Raw genomic sequence first — 21,427 nt, forward strand, 5'->3', positions numbered from 1 at the left:
AGTGATATTTTAATATTATTTTAATTGATAGTATAAATTAATAATTTTAATCCAGTTTAAAATATTTTCTAATACAAAATTGTTTTTGACTTATCCCTAATAAGTAAATGTACGTATTCTAAAATTTAAAAACAAATTAATTATATTTATTTTTAATAAAAGAATTAACTAATTTAATGTTGATTATAAATAAAATATATTAGTATAACTATAATAAAATTAATTAATATAAAAATTAACGACTCACATTACGAGTCACGTGCGTAGCACGTAATACGAAACTAGTAATAAAGGAAAGGAAGCATATGTAATTTCCCTAGTGGGTACAATTGGGCCAGATTGGCAAAACAGCCCATGCAATATTTAGAAATTTGATTTCAAATCATGGGCCAATAATGCTGCTATGAGCCTGTAACTCTCACTTTATCACTTACTGGATTACTATAGTCTATGTAGTTTCAACTTTCATGTTTTCTGAATATTTTTGAAATTATAAATCTTGCTAAAGTAAAATTTAGAAACTTCGCAGTTGCAACTCTTTTAGAATGTATATGCATAAATGAGGAAGAACAATGTATATGTATAAATGATATAATAAAAAAATTATCATTTGACTAAAAAGGACTAATTAATGTTGCAAAAATAAGACAAAATTTTTTTAGTTGGAATGATTCAGGTCTCATGTCATTTATTTTGCCGCATGAATAAATTTAATGTTGTTAATTTTTGTTAGTAGTACTAGTAGTAGTATGCACATATTTGAGCAATTTTTAAAAATTTAAACATGTTTTTTAGGGGCATGTCTATTCTTTATCCTACAATTTTTTTTCCTTTTATTTTGAAATGCATGGGGGCCATGTATCCTTGCAGGAGTGGAAACAGGCATATAGTCTGAAGGGGAATACGCCCCCGCATTTTTTTTTGTCCTTATAAACACACCTTTCAATTTTTTTTAATATAGTTAATTTATACATTTCGCCGTTCAAAAAAATAATCTATATGATTACCTCCTCCCATTTTACAAAATCTAGTTCCGCGCCTGTATTCTTAATTTGAGCATAACTTCTGTTCATCCTCATATTGAGCTGATATATAATCAGTGATGGAACCATGGAGCCCGAGGTGGGCGCGACCGCTCTTTCAACGTCCATAATACTCGCATAGGATTGTTCATTGGTTGAACCGTCTTTTCTATATATCCTGTATGAGTTTGTAAAAGAAGTTATAAAAATAAATTTTATGATTTATTATTGTGAATGATAAAGAAATAAAAAAAATAGATTTGATTTAACAAGCTCATAATTATATAAAAAAATTGAATAGATTATGGGCTATATTTCTAAATATTATTTTTTCTTTATTAAAAATTCAAATTAATATTTTCTTTAAAAATAGTACTCCCTCCGTCCCGTTTAAGAAGGGACATATCTCAATTTTTTTTGTCCCACATAAAAAGGTCAAATCATAGTTTTTGTGCCATTTTACAAAAAATTCTCTCTTATACGGTTATACCCTCATTTTCTCTTTCTATAATTAACGCTAATACTCTACACACAAACTACAAAACAATAATTAATAAGGGTAAAATAAGAAAAATCAAGAGTAATTATTATTTTTTTAATCTATGTGTAAAAGGGATATGTCCCTTTTTAAGTGAGACGGAGGGAATAGTATTTTTGTCCTCAATTTCTTTTGTTACAGTTAGTATCTTAATTAATATAGTTCAAAAACATTGTTAATATTTGTTAGCTATGTTTTTTTTCCTAATAAAAAATAAATTAGAAAAACTCTAGCTGCTCTATTTTGAGAACACACTCAAAAATATAACAAGTGTTTTCATCTGAGAGGTGCTCTTTAGTCATTTTTAGCTAATCATCATCTCACATCACCTAAAATTCAAGCTTTTTTGATATATTTATATTTTTTGTTTTTAAGTTCAATAAATTTTTTCTTTTGGCCAATGTTTTTCAAAAAAATTCTAACCGATTGTGTCAACTGGATAGATCTAATCTGACTAAGATAGTTCAATTTTCATTTTTAGAGATTAAGATGTTAAATTTTTCTTTTCAAACAAGTTGAATTTCTGCAGTAATTAAAGTAATCATCTTATGTTGATTCTACTAATATATATAGATGTGTTTTACGTTAATATTGATGGCTTTAATGTTAGAAAGAATAGACATAACACAAAAATAATGATTAGAAACTAGAATAGTGAAGATGGACCTGTTAACTGCAGTAGTTGTGTGATTAGAAATGATATTATTTGTTAATAAAAGATAATCTAATTCCTTTTAATTTAAATGTTACAATAGATGTATTCAATAATATATTTTTGCTTTGTAATGATACTAGTTTGGTTGCACAATACTATTTAAGATCAAACAATATTTGTAAAAAATTTATTTACGCAAATATGAGAATTCATATGGTAACTCTGTTTGCACTGGCCCAAAAAGAGCTCATATGGGCTAATTCGGATTTTTGAGCCCAAAAGCCATCAACTATCCTTTTGTTTCTATCTTAACTTAATAGTTATCTTTTTTAGTCATTATCTTATTTTTAGTCATTATCTTAATTATTTAGTTTAGTATTATCTAAATAAGAGATTGTATCTCACTAGACTAGGTTTTCTATTTTAGGGTTTGTCCCCTATAAATAGCTAGCTTTAGGTTTGTATTAACTACAACTCAAATCAATCAAACAAATACAACTTCAAAGCCCTGTGCTTTTCTATCCCCAACCTCCGCGGTTGGTTAATTTAGGAGTAGTTTTCAGTATTAATCTCGCCTGAGTTCATAGCTCCCAGATTATTACTATTAGATCACGTGGTTAAGTGTCTTTAACCAAACAACACACTTTTCTGACTAAATTTCGGTCTAAAGCATACTTCCATACAGAACCCATCTATAAATTCAAAGATTCGAGTTTGGAAATATTTTCCTGCGAACATCTTTTGGCGACTCCACTGGGGACGTGTTGTGGTCGACACAAGGACTGCATTTAAGAAGGAAAGTGTCAAATTCAGACTCTTTGCAAGCTGTGGTGCGATCATAGTTTTGATCAAATCATGTCTTATTATTCGAGTCAACTATCGGTGATCATAGAGAATATGAGAGCCGAACGTGCTGCTATCCAAAGGGAGATCATGGCCGATTTTAATAAATTAAATTCGGCTATAAATAATCTTGCTAAGGTGTTAGGAGGCGAACAGATCAAAGAGCCAGCCTATGACTACGAGATCACCGAGTTTTCTTTAATCTCTACTAGAGAGATTGATAGTGTTGATGAAATCCACACCGATGATGACATCAACGCCGATCTTGACGTTAGTGATACTGAGACCGAAGAAGCTTACATCAATGATGATCCTAATATTAGTATTAACCTTGATGATATCAAGGATGATATTTCTAGGCAAGTCAACGATACTGGGGGGCATGGGCGATCTCCATTCCTTTTAAGGGGTCAAATCCCATCGGATTTTGTACAAACCGATATTGCTGATGATAAAAACACCGAGAGGCAAGGCCGATCACCATTCGCCTTGATAAGTCATGCTGAATCGATTGTTAAGAATCTACCAAGGTATGTGTCGCGGTCAATGATTCATGGAAAATGGAATGAAATTTTTAGTCAAGGTACAACTTACTTTTTACTATATTTTTGGTCAAAAATTCAATATATGAAAGAACATATTAAGCCGATTTATAATAAAAAGTTTCGCTTTAAATTTTGGACGATCTATTTAAAACAACCACGAAGGAAAAGAAAAGGTTGATCGTCTAAAATTGAAAGTAAGCCGATCACAATATTACAAATTAGTTGATGTTGTGTTAAGTGATCGGTTAAAAAATAAGCGAAGGTGGCCGATCAACAATGACGTTATTTTTAAAAAATTAAATTGATCGGCCAAGTGACGATCAATGCATTTTAAGAGTCCAAATATGCCGATTCAATGGGTTAAAAAAGTGGTTCAGTGACATTGTGAATCGGCCAATTAAATTATTTGTGGAATGGGAAAAGCTAATATGGTGACATGGCGATTAAAAAGAGATTCAGAGTTCAAAAGTAAGGGTTGCTTCGGAGATCAAAGACACGCGATAAAAATACGTCTTCTCACCTTACTTGACATTCAGCTAAAAAGACGTGGGGGGCATTGTTTGCACTGGCCCAAAAAGAGCTCATATGGGCTAATCCGGATTTTTGAGCCCAAAAGCCATCAACTATCATTTTGTTTCTATCTTAACTTAATAGTTATCTTTTTTAGTCATTATCTTATTTTTAGTCATTATCTTAATTATTTAGTTTAGTATTATCTAAATAAGAGATTGTATCTCACTAGACTAGGTTTTCTATTTTAGGGTTTGTCCCCTATAAATAGCTAGCTTTAGGTTTGTATTAACTACAACTCAAATCAATCAAACAAATACAACTTCAAAGCCCTGTGCTTTTCTATCCCCAACCTCCGCGGTTGGTTAATTTAGGAGTAGTTTTCAGTATTAATCTCGCCTGAGTTCATAGCTCCCAGATTATTACTATTAGATCACGTGGTTAAGTGTCTTTAACCAAACAACACATTTTTCTGACTAAATTTCGGTCTAAAGCATACTTCCATACAGAACCCATCTATAAATTCAAAGATTCGAGTTTGGAAATATTTTCCTGCGAACATCTTTTTTAGCATAATATACATATCTACAGAGTTTTGTAGTTTGTCTAAATGGATGAGGCAATATCTATCGAAATATAAAATTCTATGTACTGATTAATAATTAGCTTTTTAGTAATAGAGTTTTTATTTTTTAAAAACAATATCAATTATAATGAAGCACCTATATATTAAAAAAAATATAATGGCATATAAAATAAGGATATAAACAGAATCGAACGACGAACGTGTATTTTTTATTCGGACACTGTATATAATCATGGATAGTAGATAAGGTAACCCAAAAGAAAAAAAAAAAAGAGAAACAAACATTACAAATTGAGTGAAATTGTATGTAGATCACGTGAAATTCGATAGACTACGAGAAACATAGCATGTTTTCAGATTTCAGAAATAATCAGGTTGGATTATTTTGGATTTTGTTATCATCTTCCTAAAATATTTGAGTTGAAAAAATAAAATAAAAAAGAGTGAGAAACGGATAAATTAGCAATCGGTGCATTGATTTAAATAAGGCTTAATTCCTTAAAAAACCCCCACCTTGTACTTTTTTTTCGTTTATACCCTGACCTTGTAAAAACACCATTTGTACCCAATTTTGGGTTTTTATGTTTCATCTCTACCCAAAAGCATTAAATTGTACTTTTTTCATTTGGAAAAGAGTTTAAAACATACTTTTTTCTATTTTAAAATATACAAATAAATTCTTACACTTAAAAAATAATCAAATATATCCAAATAATTAATTAATTTTTTTAATTTGATAAAATAATAAAAATTAAAAAAAAAGTATTATTATTTTTAATTTTTTTTGTCGGAAATATTTTTTAAAAAGTTGAAAAAATTTAAAAAAATTCGAAATATTTTTTAAAAAAATTAAAAAAATTATTATTATTTTTAATTTTTTGAAAAAGATGGTATTTTTGTACTATTAATAACATTAATATCTAATTCGTATATAAGTTAAAAAAGAAGGATTGTTTTAAACTTTTTTTCAAATGAAAAGAGTACAATTTAATGCTTTTGGGTAGAGATGAAACATAAAAACTCAAAATTGGGTACAAATGGTGTTTTTACAAGATCAGGGTATAAACGAAAAAAAATACAAGGTGGGGGTTTTTTAAGAAATTAAGCCTTTAAATAATGCCAAATTTGATGGATTTATTTGGTGACATAAATCTTGTGGAAATTAGGCCCGGCACCACAATAGATCTAAATATTCTCATGCGTACCACCATATTTCTTTTATTGCAAAATCACCATATGAAATAGAGGAAATTACTCTCACCACCGCCCAAGCCTTAAATAATCTCACACGTACAGTTCCGCTAATTTTGTCGGAAAAAAACGGAACTAATTGATTTCCTTTCATCTTTAAACTTTTATTTTTTGTCTTCACTGTCAAATAACATCAGAAAGATGTTCAACTATCTTGACTTGAATTTAATCCTAATTTTTTTTATCGCTGATACTATTTCTCTACCCAAATCTAACAAATGGCCACATCAACCATTGTTTTCTCTGCTGTCTGTACAGCCCGTCTGAGATTCGTGATTTAGTTGTTTTCATCGCATTAGTGGAACAAAGTGAAAAAGTAATGGAAGAAAATAGGGATTCCGATGATGATAACGCCATCGTCAGAACTGAAAGTGGCAACTTCGATAGTGAGGACGCTTCAGTTTGAATTTGGAATTCAATTGTTTATGTTTTCTGGAATTTTGAATTCTTGGTTTTTTGATTACTTGTTTGGTCCAAGTAGTAATGTTTTATTCTTTTTCTGTTTAAAATTTTGGTTGGATTGGAGTTAGAGTTGACAAGTAAGATACATAGTTGCTGATGAGTTCTTAATATTAGAAAAGATAGGGATTTTGTTTTAATTATTTCTGCTCGACAAATTATTTCTTCTTTACTCTGGAAATGTAGCTATAAAGGTCACTTATTTTTTCTGTTTTTATTTAATTGTTCTTTTATTCAGTTTTGTATTCTTATTTGTGAATTTGAGTTTTAATTTCAGATTGATTTATGTTTCTATGTTTGTTTGGTCTCAAACTCTTCATTTGTGGAGATGATTTTTTTTAGTAATGCTCCTTAAGTGTTTGATAAAATAGCTCAATGAAAATTGTAGTTCTAGATTTTGGTAGTGACTTGAAGTTGTAGTTCTTTTGTTAAAATATAGAAAACAATTTGAAATAAAATAAATATATGGGATATTTGTCTATTTGAAAGTTTGCTATGATATAGAATTGTTGATTTTTGTCTTGTTGTTTATTTACCCGGATGAGACGAAGATGACAATCACTTATGGACATGTCTTCTATATATTAAAACCAACATTAACTAACAGTGAGATTTGACAAAATTGATCTAGCATTTGCTTAATGATTTGGATTTTATTTAGGGCTAATTATAAATAAATTCACGAACTTTTATATTTAGTAAACCGATATAAATCATAAGTTTAATATTCTAATTTTTTTAAAAAATAAACAATAGTAAATTGTTTTTTAAGTAAACTGATAGTCAACCGTTGGTAAAATTTATAGTTAGTAAACCGATATAAACCATAAGTTTAATAATTTATAATTTTTAAAAAATAAACAATAGTAAATTGTATTTAAGTAATTTGATAGTCAACTGTTGGTAAACTTATGTTTAGTAAATCAATATAAACTATAAATTTAATATTTATTACTTTTTTAAAAATAACAATAGTAAATTGTTTTTAAGTAAACTGATAGTCAATTTTTGGTAAACTTATATTTAGCAAACCGATATAAACTATAAGTTTAATATTTTATTTTCTAAAAAATAAACAATAGTAAATTGCCTTTTAAATAAACTAGTAGTCAACCGTTGGTAAATTTATATTTAGTAAACCGGTATAAACCATAAGTTTAATAATTTATAATTTTTAAAAAATAAACACTAGTAAATTGTTTCTTAAGTAAACTGATAGTCAACCGCTGGCAAACTTATATTTAGTAAACCGATATAAACTATAAGTTTAATAATTTATTATTTTTAAAAAATAAACAATAATCAACTATGTGTTAAGTAAACTGATAGTCAACAGTTGGTAAACTTATATTTAGTAAACCGATATAAAACATAAGTTTAATATTTTATAATTTTGAAACATAAACAATAGTAAATTGCTTTTTAAGTAAACTAATAGCCAACCGTTGGTAAATTATATTTAGTAGACCGATATAAATCATAAGTTTATTAATTTATAAAATTTTTAAAAATAAAAAATAGTAAATTGTGTTTAAGTAAAATTATAGTCAACCGTTGGTAAACTTATATTTATTAAACCGATATAAACCATAAATTTAATATTATGTAATTTTTATAAAATAAACAATAATCAATTGTGTTTAAGTAAATTGATAGTCAACAGTTGGTAAACTTATATTTAGTAAACCGATATAAACCATAAGTTTAATATTATATAATCTTAAAAAATAAACAATCATAAATTGTTTTTTAAGTAAACTGATGGTCAACTGTTGGTAAACTTATATTTAGTAAACTGATATAAATCATAAGTTTAATATTTTATAATTTTTAAAAAATAACTGATATAATTTTTAAGTAAACTGATAGTCAACTGTTGATAAACTTATATTTAGTAAACCGATATAAATCATAAATTCAATATTCTATTTTTTTTAAAATAAACAATAGTAAATTGTTTCTTAAGTAAACTGATAGTCAACCGTTGGTAAAATTATAGTTAGTAAACCGATATAAACCATAAGTTTAATAATTTATAATTTTTAAAAAATAAACAATAGTAAATTGTATTTAAGTAATCTGATAGTCAACTGTTGGTAAACATATATTTAGTAAATCGATATAAACTATAAATTTAATATTTATAATTTTATAAAAAATAAACAATAGTAAATTGCTTTAAGTAAACTGATAATCAACTTTTGGTAAACTTATATTTAGCTAACCGATATAAACCATAAGTTTAATATTACTCCACTAATGCATAAAAGATTAAATTGGTAATACATACATGTTTAATAAAAACATAAATTGATGAAAGAGCAGAAGACAACAAAAAATAAATCTAAAAGCAACTAACAACTAAACAATATTACTCCACTAATGCATAAAAATTGATCAATAATAGAAAACAAAAACCTGGACATCAAATGCATAAAGAGAATATATACAAAATTATATCAAATGCATAAAGAAAATTAAAGCTCATAAATTTCAAAGAGAAACAATCACACAAATACCAAATATACAGTATTAAAAATAGAGAAATAAAATCATAATGAGTGAGAAGAAGAAGAAAGCAAAGGCAATAATAGTAGGAGGAAGCATAGCAAGATTATCATGCGCACATGCTATCATTTTAGCAGAATGGGATGTTGTCGTTTTTGAGAAATCAACCTCACCTCCAAATGGCCAAAGAACAAAACCCAGGCCAAAACTGAAAAAATTATTAAAAATTCATCTGACTTCCCAACTGTATGCATCCACAAACAGAGAGCTACTGTCCTCTCCAACTGCACTAGCAACAGCTCCGTCGTAAGCGCCAACCGACTCCACGTAAGCAGACACACACCGTTCAAGCTCATCATCATCATCCTGACCTTTCACAATACTACTCACTGTTTTCTTCTTCTTCCTCCGCCGTTTGCGGCTGATTTTAAAAGAAGACACTAATCCGACACCAGTAGTACCACCGCCGCCGCCGTCTAAACAATCTCCACTGTTGGATTTAGAGTGAGAGCACAACATATGTTGATCAACTACAGTCTCGATTGATTGAAAGTTTATTTTTGTAAAGTGATAATACTCAAATCGTAAAATTCAATTAATTTTAGACAGTAGGTGATCTTGAGATTATTTAGGTGTTTTGGGGGTATTTGTCTAAAAAACTCATAAATCTTTGCAAAAAGCCCACCTCTCATTACTTACTCCTTTTTTTGCTGTTAGGTCAATTACATTATTGCCTAACAAATTATGCTGCCTCGTGTACATCTACAAATTAGATTATTCAACTGTTTTTCTTATGTTGGTTTCTCAATTTTAAATTCTTAAGTTCATTTTTTAGTACTGATTGCATGACCGACCTAGACTTATAATATTGAGGATGAATTTTTAATTGAATAATAATGTGATTTAGTTAGGGTTTAATGATAAGATTATTGCTTTGAAAAATCATGTTTATACAATAAATACATGTTCTTATGAGAAAGGATGAACAGTGAAAAAAACAAAACTTTGACTTTAAACTATAAATATGTGCATATATGATGAGACTTTTGAGTGGGCTATGGCCCCTCCTAATCTAAAGATAGGCCTGACTCTGCGTGTGAATTATATTCTCAGACGAAGTTGGACAAAAGCTCATTAGATAAATTATATGAAAAAAACATATGAAAATAAAAATAAGAAATTGTATCTTTTGATTTTCAAAGAAGATGGAAGAAATTTTCGAGTCCATATATAAATATATTTACTTAATTACAATTGAAATGTACTTATAAAAATTAAATTTAAATAGAAGAAATAAATTACCCCATAATTATATTTAGGCCAAATTATCCAATATTTTTTTTAAAATGCATGAAATATAAATTGGAGGTGGGAGATGCGAAAATAATTTAGAAAGTTTTCTAATTGTTGTGATAAATTTATTATAAACCTATTTTTTAATAAAAAAATAAATTATGAGATAATCTGATCTAAAACTGAAGAATTATGAGGTTAGTTGCTTAAAAAGATAAAAACTGAATTAAATAACTATATATAACAAGTTCAGAGGCCGCGTCGTTGACCTTTTATTCATAAAAAAAAGTCTAATTTAAATATTAAAAATAATAAGGTAGTTTTCAATTTGAGAAAAAGAAATAATATATTATTTTTAAAAATTACGAAAATTTTATTTTTTTATTTTTGGTATAACAGATTAAAAGAATTTGTTTTATTTACCGTCAAATTCCTTTCTTCCAAATTCTACCCATCCATAATACTACAGATTCATGGCTCATGTTTTTATTACCTGTTGTGTCCCGTACATTCTTATGCTTACATACTCTCTGTAATAGAAAAAAAAACATTAGATACCAAACAGATTAAATCAAAATCACCATTAATGCACAATTCGTCTTCTTCGTTAACTCTTTATTCCATGATTAGACCTCATGAGTTGGCACTTTCATCTCTCTAAATTCTTGGTTTTCTTAACCCAATCTTTGTCTTCTATACCTAACGGTAGCGGCAGACTCGTATTTTCTTTTATAAAATGGATAAAATTATACTAAAATTTTATAAAATAAAAAATCAATAAAATATAAATTTTAATATAACATATTATAAATATTAGAGTAAATTACAAGCCTATATTTATCACAATTTATATGTTAGTCCATTTAAAAATCAAATAATATAGTTGCTCATTTTAATTTCTGTCTAATAATTTAGTTTTTATATTTATTTTAGTATTAGTCAAATGAGTCAACAAAACTAAAATAAACTGAGAGACTGAACTCTTAACGGAAATAAAAATGAATTTTTGAAAAAAAAGATTGAAGTGTGAATTATGATAAATATTAAAATTTCATGATAATTTATTTTAAATATTAAGATGATAAATTTATAATGTTTAATTTTTTTAATGATTTTCTTTTAAAAATTTAAAATTATAAAGTGAGTAATCGTTCACCATTTCCTTTTCTTACATCCGCCCCTGCCCACCTGTATATTCCAAACATTACCATTCACTTGCCAACAAAATTTCCTCCATTATTGGACATAACAACACACAAAAACTCTTGAATATATACAAACTCTTCAATTTGAGCAACGCCCACTTCAAGATTTGAGCTCAAAATTAGTGGGTATGAGAAAGAATCTAAATTCATCACTCAGTTTGGGTACATTTCCGAGCCCGGGAGCTGGAAATTTTCAAGAAAAAGGATGGTGTTCGGAGAGAGTACCACACCCGTCGTCAGGAACAAGTACTCGGCATATTAGTGCCTTAACGCCGTTTTACAGTGGCAGAACGATGCCGTCTAAGTGGGAAGATGCAGAGAGGTGGATTAGTAGTCCAGTTTTAGGCTATGGTGTCACAAAATATTCACAGTTTCAGCAACAAAGTCATTATTTTCATCAGCAGCAGAGACGGCCGAAGTCGAAAAGTGGGCCTATTGTGCCGCCTGGGATTGGATATTACTCGAATTATTCGCCTTCTATGCAGGTTCTTGATGATTCTGTGAGGAATTTCGTTGCGAATTCTCCGTTTTCGACCGGGGTTTTGATGCCTAAGGGGTATGGTGGGCGGTATAATGGAGGTGGGATTGTTGATCAGGGTGGTGTTGGACGGTCTGTTAGTGGACCTGTTTGGTCTGATTTGGTTAGTGAATGTTCATCAACCAGTTCTCAAGGTACAGAAACTTCGTTAGCTATTGTTCATGTTTACTGTAGTTCTGTTAATTGTATTCGGATTGAGTTAGTTATTTATAATGAGCTAGCTGTTTGAGGTTGCATAATGCTACTTTTCCAAACTATGTTGCTCAGAAATTGCGGAGTTATATTTTTCGGCCTCGGAAAATGCTTTGAAATTGTGAAACTTTAAATTTGAGGGTTAATGTCGAAATATACACATTTTTGCAATTTAATCGTGTTTTGTAGAATTTGGTGAATATATACACCAACAATTCTTTCTTGGAAAATCGGTATACTGATTGAAAATCCGGTGGGAATCGATGACGTGAAAGCCGAATTTTCTAAAGGCACCGTTTTGATGTGTGAATGACGTGGCCACCTCCCGGTGATTGTTAATCGGTGTATCAATTTTCCAGAAAAACGGTGGTTGATTTATCAACTTTTATAAAACATGGTGAAATTATAAAAAGGTGTGTATCTCGTGAATTTATGACATTAACCCTAAATTTTAAAACTTGTTTTGTAAAAAATATGCTTTCGTATTCGAACCTTCTCTAATTCAGCGTTTCCATTTCCGTATAACATAGGTTCTAAAGACCTCAAGAATTTTGGTTTAGGACCATGTGAGTGGATCAATTACATTACATCTTAATAGATGTGCTAAGACTCTGTTAAGTTGCTCATGCAGAGATGAGGATATAAATTAATGATTTGAGGTGGAAATAAAAATGCTAATTAGATGTTACGCAAACTGTAACACTAAAACGGAAAATATCGAAACATAAGCGAAGAAACAATAACTTTTATAAAAACAAGTTTTCAATAGAAAGTTAGTAAATTCAGAAGTGTTTTTAAAAATAGAAACAGAATTCCAAAATGTAAAAGTCATGAGTTTCTGTGCCAAGATAACACATTAACTAGCAATGCACAAAATGGGATGTACTTTCTGAAAATGTTGTTTAAAAAGTGTTTTAAGTTTTAAACTTTTATAATTACTGCATAATTGGCTTGACAAACTAATTTTCTGATACTGATATTGACCGGTATCCTATCAAATGTACAGATGAGAAACTTGAAGGAATAAATGATGCAGAAAATTCGGTAAATCGCGTACTTTCGAGGAGAGACATGGCGACACAGATGAGCCCTGAAGGTAGCACCTGCTCGTCACCAAGAGGAAGGTCATCGTCTCCTCCCTCTTTGCCTCCTGTTGAACCTGCTAGATTGGAAATTAGGGAAGTGCAAGTAGATAAAAGGGCGACTCTTGTTAGCAGAACCACAAGGCATGGTTCTGGCGGGAGCATGCGTAAGAAACATGCTCAGGATAATAATCAAAATGCTTCGAATTCTCATATTTCATCGTGGGAGATTTCAGAGGCGTCATCAGAATTTTCCAAGTGGGTGGTTATCCTTTTCTCTTTATCTACCAATACAAATGCATCAAAAAAACTTGATTCATTTTCGACATGCCCAATAATTGTGGGTTTATGATGCAGAAAGCAAAGGGAGGAAGCCAAGATAACAGCATGGGAGAATTTGCAGAAAGCAAAAGCCGAGGCAGCAATTCGAAAACTTGAGGTCATATCTAACTCCATCTGTATAATTGCTTCAAGCTATGTAGCGCGGAAATGGAAAGAACAAAAACGGAAATATCAAAACATTTATTTTTGGGTGTCAATGTTGCTGCTGCCTTGATTAACAATGATGTTTTGGTTTGCAGATGAAACTGGAAAAGAAGAGATCATCATCAATGGACAAGATATTGAACAAGCTAAGAACTGCTCAAATTAAAGCTCAGGAAATGAGAAGTTCACAATCAACCACCACCTCACAAGAGCCTCAACTACCCAAAAAATCTCATAAATTTTCACTCTTTCACCGCCGTCCGAGCTGCTGCTTCGCTGGGGACTCATATTAATTGTTTCTGTTTTTGTACAAAGTAGCACTTATCCATGATGTATTATTTTCAGGGATCCATTTTGGAACATGTTTGCAGTTTTTAGGCTCCATTCTTTTAGTTATAGTTTAGAAATTTGTTGCAGTGCATGGATCTCCGTGTAAATTATCGGCTGCAACTATATAAAATAGAGTTAATTCCATAAAAAATACACCAAGTTTCATTTTAATCGTAATCTTTTAAAATTGGCATTTAAAGGCACGACTTTTCATTTTGTTTCAAGCCTATCATTAAACTATAATTCGGTGTATTTTTTCTAACAAAAAATTACTAATTCTACATACTCTAGCCGAAAGATAATATTTGGTGTCAATTTACAATTTGGATCTTTAATTAATGGTTTAATGAAAAACTCTGTAAAAAATATTATACTAAAATGATAGATTTGAGAAGAAAAAAAATGAAAAATCATGATTTTATATGGTAACTTTTAAAGGTCGTGATTGAAATGAAATTTCACGTAATGGTCGTGATTTTTATGGAATTAACCCTATAAAATATCACAAACAATAAAAAAAACATCAACAAAATTCAATTTGAGTGTAGCTTGTGACACATATTATTAGCCTTGGCAATTTGAAAGATATTTTTTTAATAAAAGCTAACTGCATAAGTTTGCTCTTGTAGCAAAAATCAATTTAATATGAAATGTTCAAACAATAAATACCATACAATACAACAAAGTTTGTGAATCGTAACATTTTCAATCAAGCTAACTAAGCTACATGTCACCACAACAAACATATGAACAGCTTGACATTGAAAATGCAGTGATGAAGTTCCGAGAATTACAATACATAAATATAGTCTGCAAATTATTGTTCTACTATTTTAAAAGAAGTTTCAGATTAAATACTGCACATTCTGTTGACGCCACAAAGAGGCCGAGCAAGTTCTTCAAGGCTACAACCATTTAGTAAGGCCTGTACCGCCAATCTGCTCTTGAAGGTCTCGAACTCCCCATTGCACTCCCCATTGCGCTCCTCATTCCATAACCCCACTGCAAAGCAAAGGATAAATTATGTTACGTAACATCAGAAACCCTGTCATAAAACCAACTAGATGATTAACCGGAAGGAAAAATAGATGCTCACGTCATCATAGTCCAGGCTTCCGTACATCCTGCCAAAGTTGCGCATAGGACCACCATAGCCGCCAAAAGATGGATAACTATTCATCGTGAAATTTTCACTTGGGCCAGCATCATCAATTGGTGTAGCTGAATCTATGGCAACCTGCACATACAAATCAATATCAACAGGTTCTCCTTAACATATACAGCAGTTTCATAATTAAAGCTTCTTCAAACAGGTAAAAGCTTTTTGGCCGTACACATTATGCCCACAAATGGGCATCTACTACGAGACAGAAGAGGTTATGTATTTGAAGACATCATGCATTTTATATGAATTATTATTGCATGTATAGATAAATAGCAGTAAAGATAATCAGGACCAGGATCAACTCTCGTGTTTGAATTTCAAACTGCTTAAAAATTATCGGCTCAAGCAAGCATTTTCCTTATATGTTTGCAATTTCTTAAGCATACTAGAAGAACATCTCTAGATATCACACAAACATACACATCGTAAATGATAAAAATAAAAGAAACTGCTAGCATAAAAGATTACAAATAATTGCTGAACTCAAGCATATAGAATGTATTCTTAAAACAGTTTCTTAAAGATAAAAGTCAAGAGGATACTCCTAATAGCAATGACAAAGATCTATGTAATACCTGATGTCCACAAATTTCATGAGTCCTTCGAGAAACACGATCTGCTACTCCTTCTTCAGCAAAAGTTACAAATCCAAAACCTCTATGGCCAGTTCTCTTTGGATCCTGCACTCATAAGCATTCACATGTTTATTAGTCATCATAAACTGTTTTTCATCCATACACAAGAGCACTGATCTTACTTTAGGAACATAAACATCTAATATGTGGCCAAATCTGCCAAAATACTGGCGCAAATCTTCAGGAGTGGCTTCCTGAGGAAGCCTGCCAACAAAAATTTTCTTACTCATCCCTCGATAAGGTTCTCCTGCCAATGCAGCAAAACAAATAAGTTATGCAGTTTCCAAAAAGACCAGATATGAGTTAGCTAGACGAAGCAGTACATACTTCCATACACTGGACCTGGATGGTCATATAAGGTAGGAGCACCAAGGGCAGCATATCTAGTTGCTTGAGAAATATATGCATTGTATGCACCATATCCACCATGAGACACTCTTCCTACTGGTCTGAAATCATCTTCCTGGCAATGTGCATATAAAGTCAATTTAAATTTTGTAGCTATCAACAAACTTCAAATCTAAACTTTAATGGGAAAAAGATATGCATGTTCAATTAGACTGCAGTAGCTCTTTTCAACTTACCTTCGGCGTTGCTCGATCAACAACTACAGTAGCACCTCCCAATTCATGATTATCAGCCATCAAACTGTCTACAGAATCTGAAGCAAGAAACAGAAACATTCATTTCCAATCAAGAATTTTGATTGTACAAGATCAAGAGTGCAAAGAAACATGGATACCAGACTCGCTATTCAAGAAATAAATTTTTAAAAATTATCCTTTAAAGACTGAATACATTAAAATTTCCAACTAAATTTTGTCACAAATTCAATTTCTAATTTCTTCCAGGAATCTGTAGCAAGAAACAATAACAATAATTTTCATTCAAGAACTTTCATACTTTCATTATGTTAACAGTATCAATAGTAATAAAAGCAATGATAATAAACTATGGAATTGTGATGTAGGACAGATTGGGTAAACTGATGATAAAAGTCCAATGGACCCTTGTCCTAACAGGAACAGAATGATAAAGAAAGAAAAAAACAAAGCTGAAACTGAGCATGCATAGTGAAAGAGACTAGACACAATTGCTCATTAAATGCAGCACATATAAGTGGAAGGAGCACAGTTTATCTTACCTGCACTGGAAAACGTAATAAATCCAATTCCACGGTGTGTTTTTGAGCTATGATCCTGAACAGAATATCCAGTTCATCTTTTAATTAATTTAACAAATATTCATATAGCAGTAATAATATTATTCTTACTTGTAAGCAGTCCCCAGAACATAAAAGAATTTTTACATGTAAAGTATAAACATAGCTTTGCATCACAAAGCGTGAGTGATGAACCCACCTTTGGCATGTATAGGTCAATTATTTCACCATATTGTTCAAAATGGCTGCAAAAATCATCAAGTATGTTATTCCACACATAGTCCGAATTCTAAATGAATTTGCTTGTATATTTATTATTTGAATACCTCCGGAAGGTTGTTTCAGTAACAGAAGGAGGAATTCTAGCAACAAATATCCTTGTCACTTTCTTTGAAGGTGCTCTCATTTCCTCCTGCTAAAAGAGAAAAATAGAAGATAAAGCATACATGCATATAAATCCTTACCACATAAACGCTTCTATATCACAACAGAAAACACATTATTGAGAACATAGTGAAATGGGTTTGAAAATCATAAATTAAAAACCAAACATCTAACTAGAATTTGCAAGGTATAACCTTTGGTGTGGCCACCTTAACTTCTAGCATTCTGTTACCGAGAAAATGTTCGCTCAATAATGCAGCCTATAGTCAACAAAAGGTGAACCAGAAATGATTATCCTTAGCAAAACAGAGTTACACATATGGATAACGGACTGAAATTTCAACAAGCTATTCACTGTAAAAGTGAAAAACAGAAAAGGAAACGTTAAAATGTCAATAAAGTCCAAAATAGCCGTTACCTTTGCATCTTCTTCTGATGCAAATGTTACATATCCAAACCCACGAGAGCGACCTGATGAGCGTTCCTAAAACATGAAAAGACAATCAAGTGAGAGAACACAAAACAAAATAGTAAAAATGTTAGACAAAGGAGAAAACTAAAATTTATTGTTGAAGAATGGATCACAGCAGTAGAGGAACGCAGCCACAAAATGTCTAATCTTCACAATTCGAATCAACTTAAGATGACAAACAAGAAAGACTCCTACAATAATGATTTATTAGTATAGAAATTAATAATGGATTGTGAAAACAAGAAAGACTCCTACGGCAATTGATCGCAATGATTCAGCGAGTACCAAATAGCAGCTGGAATTCAGCATAGAAACATATCCAACTCTATCAAGATGCTCGGATTACAGAATTGAGCGAGACTAAAGTCAATAAACTAATCTAACAACCATACGAGAAAAAAACTTATCCAGCACTTGTAGTTGTAGAGTTGTTGCTAATCATTGTTTTATTAGTTACACTTATCACCATTTTTTAACCCATGATATAGAAAGATCTTCATCACAGATTCACAGTATTACGTTTATAGTATACACAGATACAACGTATGCAGCAGGAAACTCTAAATGTCTCAAGATACTCATAGACATAACAAGAATGTTACCTTCATAACAACACAATCGTCCAATTCTCCAAATTTGGTCATGTATTCTCTCAAACCTTCCGTATCCACGTCCCACGGAATTCCCAACACCTGTAATCCCACAATTCAATTTCACATACTACAATTCATAGCAATGCAAACAAAAGAAAACTTCTAAAGTAAGTAAAAACTAACCACAAGCTTTCGGTCCATGATGAAGTCGAAGAAGAAGAAGAAGAAATGGAAAAAAACAACGGAGAAACCCTAAAAACAACACTCAAATTCAACGGAAATGGCTCTCTTAGCTCTCGCAGACTCACAACAAGAAAAAGTTCTCTCTCTTTCTCTACCTCTCCTCTCCCTGCAAATGACATAAACCACATCTCTTTCTCACAAACAATCATCATCAAATACGATACCAAACTCACCATTTTTCCTCTAATTTAACGAAATTTCACACAATTTAAAAATTTATACGTTAAAATTAAGAATTGAATTAACGACACTCACTGACCTTTGTGAATTGAAATTCAAATAATAATAAAACCCTAATTCAGATCTCTCCTCTCGCTCGCTCGCTCGCTAGCTTTGTTTCTTCTTCTTCCTCACCTATGATTATTATTTACCCCCACGCGCCAAACAGTTTTTTTTAGCTCGTCTCTTTTATTTGCAGCTTCTTATTTTGAAGCTTCACGCAAATTGAGCAGTCCTAATGGGCCTATTAGAGGCCTTTTGGGCTCTAAATCTTTTTAGAACCTTTTATAGAATTTAGGGTTTTTTACACAAATCCCCTAAAAATGCTATGGTGTTTCACTTTTCCCTCACCATTTTGATTTTGGCAAAAATCTCTCAAAAAAAATAAAAAGTTTACAAAAATCCCTCATAACCCAAAATAAAAGAAAATGAGACAATATTGTCCTTGGTATTTGTCAACATTTCATTGGTCTATGTTTGAGTCAATCAAATGATGACACGTGGCAAATCTAGATTTGGTTAGACAATCTAACCAACCGCCACCGACCACCGGCCGGCCGGACCACTGCGGTCAACGCCGGTCAACGGCCGGACCACTGCGGTCAACGCCGGTCAACGGCCGGACCACCGCGGTCAACGCCGGACCACGGCCGGACCACCGCGGTCAACCCCGGACCACGGCCGGACCACCGCGGTCAACGGCCGGACCACCGCGGTCAACAGCGGTCAACTCGCAGTCAACGGCAGTCAACTATAGTGGTGAGATTTTAAAAGAATTAAATAAAATATAAATTTGCTATTAGTAGGAATAGAACCTATGACCTCTCACACTTTGTCCATGTGTCTAACCATCAAGGCAAGACATGTTTGTTGTCTTTAATTACTCTTTAATATATATACATATACTCTTTAATAATGTATAAGGAAGCATTTAAACTAAATGTAAACATATTAAAATGGTTGATTATAAATTATATATTATTATAAAATACTAATAAAATATTATGCTTGTTAAAATTTAAATTAATTTATTCTAATTAAATTAATACTAGTGTAAATTAAATATTAACTTAAAATAAATTAAGTTAAAATAAATTTATAAATTAATGTATTAGAAACACAATTAACTTAATGTCAACTCGATATAAACTCAAAATAAATTATATAAGTTAATTTAGTTGATATAAAGTTAGTTTTTAAAATTATAATAAATTACTAAAAAAATAGCTTTAAATTGACATGTAACCTTCATCAAGTTTACATTGAGTTGACATTAGATTTATATCGAGTTGACATTAGGTTTACGTTGAGTTGATATTAAGTTACATTTCAAAATTAAAATAATTTACTATTTCGGATTGACATTAAATTTATACTGAGTTGACATTAGGTTTGCATGCATTGACATGAGATTTACACTGAGTTGACATTAGGATTACATTGAATTGGCATTAGGTTTACATTGAGTTGACATTGAGCTGTCATTAAATTGATATTAAGTCGACGTTGAGTTGATATTAAGTTAATGTTTAAAATTATAATAATTTACTAAAACATTTACTTTGAATTGACATGTAGTTTACATCAATTTTACATTGAGTTTATATTAGATTTACATTCACTTGACATTGAGTCGACGTTGAGTTGATATTAAATTTAATTTATATTAAGTTTAAATTGAGTTGATATTAGGTTTATATTGAGTTGACATTGAGTCATCATTGAGTCGACATTAGCTTTACATTAAGTTGACATTGAGTCGACATTAGTTTGACATTGAGTCGACGTTCAGTTCTTAAGTTTGCATTCAGTTGATATTAATTTACATTTCAAAATTAAAATAATTTACTAAAAAATTACTTTGGATTGAAATTAGGTTTACATTGAGTTGACATTGAGTCGGCATTAGGTTTACATTGAGTTGACATAGAGTCGCCATTAGGCTTACATTGATTTGACGTTGAGTTATTAAGTTTACATTGAGTTGATATTAATTTACATTTGAAAATTAAAATAATTTACTAAAACATTACTTCGGATTGACATTAGGTTTACACTGAGTTGATATTGAGTTGACATTGAGTCGATATTAGGTTTACATTGAGTTGACATTGAGTTATTAAGTTTACTTTGAGTTGATATTAATTTACATTTTAAAATTAAAATAATTTACTAAAAAATTACTTCGGATTTACATTAGGTTTACATTGAGTTGATATTAGGATTACATTGAGTTGACATTGAGTTGATATTAAATTTACATTGAGCTGATATTAAGTTAATTTTTAAAAGTATACTTACTAAAATACATTAAATTTACATTGAGTTGACATTAGGTTTACATTGAGTTGATATTGGGTCGTCATTAAGTTGACATTAAGTCCATATTGAGTTGACATTAAATTCACACAAATTACTGTAATAAAAACTTAAATAATTTACTTTCAATCTACTATAGTTTATTTTTGAAAGTATAAATTATAGAAAAATAATTTTATATAATAATATAAA

General features: G+C 30.6%; 2 protein-coding genes across 4 annotated transcripts; one reads left to right on the plus strand and one right to left on the minus strand.

Moving 5' to 3' along the window:
• Nucleotides 1-11,376: 11,376 nt before the first annotated feature.
• LOC126657608 (uncharacterized) lies at nucleotides 11,377-14,097 on the plus strand. Its single transcript, XM_050352316.1, has 4 exons — nucleotides 11,377-12,087; nucleotides 13,152-13,485; nucleotides 13,585-13,666; nucleotides 13,809-14,097. Exons 1-4 carry the CDS (start codon nucleotides 11,544-11,546, stop codon nucleotides 14,004-14,006), a joined length of 1,158 nt encoding a protein of 385 aa, XP_050208273.1. The 5' UTR covers nucleotides 11,377-11,543; the 3' UTR covers nucleotides 14,007-14,097.
• A 554-nt stretch (nucleotides 14,098-14,651) lies between these two features.
• On the minus strand, nucleotides 14,652-19,116 carry LOC126656350 (heterogeneous nuclear ribonucleoprotein 1). Of its 3 annotated transcripts, none has more exons than XM_050350894.2 (14): nucleotides 18,957-19,116; nucleotides 18,638-18,803; nucleotides 18,464-18,553; nucleotides 17,808-17,873; nucleotides 17,584-17,649; nucleotides 17,332-17,420; nucleotides 17,205-17,250; nucleotides 16,988-17,042; nucleotides 16,428-16,504; nucleotides 16,171-16,306; nucleotides 15,966-16,090; nucleotides 15,784-15,888; nucleotides 15,140-15,280; nucleotides 14,652-15,045 (listed from the first exon to the last, which is right to left on the minus strand). In XM_050350894.2, exons 2-14 carry the CDS (start codon nucleotides 18,653-18,655, stop codon nucleotides 14,959-14,961), a joined length of 1,101 nt encoding a protein of 366 aa, XP_050206851.1. In that variant the 5' UTR covers nucleotides 18,656-18,803; nucleotides 18,957-19,116; the 3' UTR covers nucleotides 14,652-14,958. The 3 variants fall into 3 exon arrangements, with proteins under 3 accessions (XP_050206851.1, XP_050206852.1, XP_055959628.1); XM_050350895.2 differs by having other exon boundaries at nucleotides 17,332-17,417; nucleotides 18,957-19,115; XM_056103653.1 differs by having other exon boundaries at nucleotides 18,638-19,116.
• Between the last annotated feature and the right edge of the window lie 2,311 nt (nucleotides 19,117-21,427).

The sequence above is a fragment of the Mercurialis annua genome, linkage group LG7 (assembly GCF_937616625.2).
Source record: "Mercurialis annua linkage group LG7, ddMerAnnu1.2, whole genome shotgun sequence".
In the NCBI taxonomy this organism is placed as follows: domain Eukaryota; kingdom Viridiplantae; phylum Streptophyta; class Magnoliopsida; order Malpighiales; family Euphorbiaceae; genus Mercurialis; species Mercurialis annua.

Bases quoted from the DNA above. Each gene is read 5' to 3' on its own strand.
- LOC126657608 (XM_050352316.1), top strand. From the start codon at position 11,544: ATGAGAAAGAATCTAAATTCATCACTCAGTTTGGGTACATTTCCGAGC. The intron at 13,486-13,584 runs GTGGGTGGTTAT...TTTATGATGCAG, and splicing joins GCGTCATCAGAATTTTCCAA to AAAGCAAAGGGAGGAAGCCA. The intron at 13,667-13,808 runs GTCATATCTAAC...TTTGGTTTGCAG, and splicing joins CAGCAATTCGAAAACTTGAG to ATGAAACTGGAAAAGAAGAG.
- LOC126656350 (XM_050350894.2), bottom strand. The intron at 17,421-17,583 runs GTTATACCTTGC...TTTCTCTTTTAG, and splicing joins TTAAGGTGGCCACACCAAAG to CAGGAGGAAATGAGAGCACC. The intron at 17,251-17,331 runs GTATTCAAATAA...TGATTTTTGCAG, and splicing joins ACTGAAACAACCTTCCGGAG to CCATTTTGAACAATATGGTG.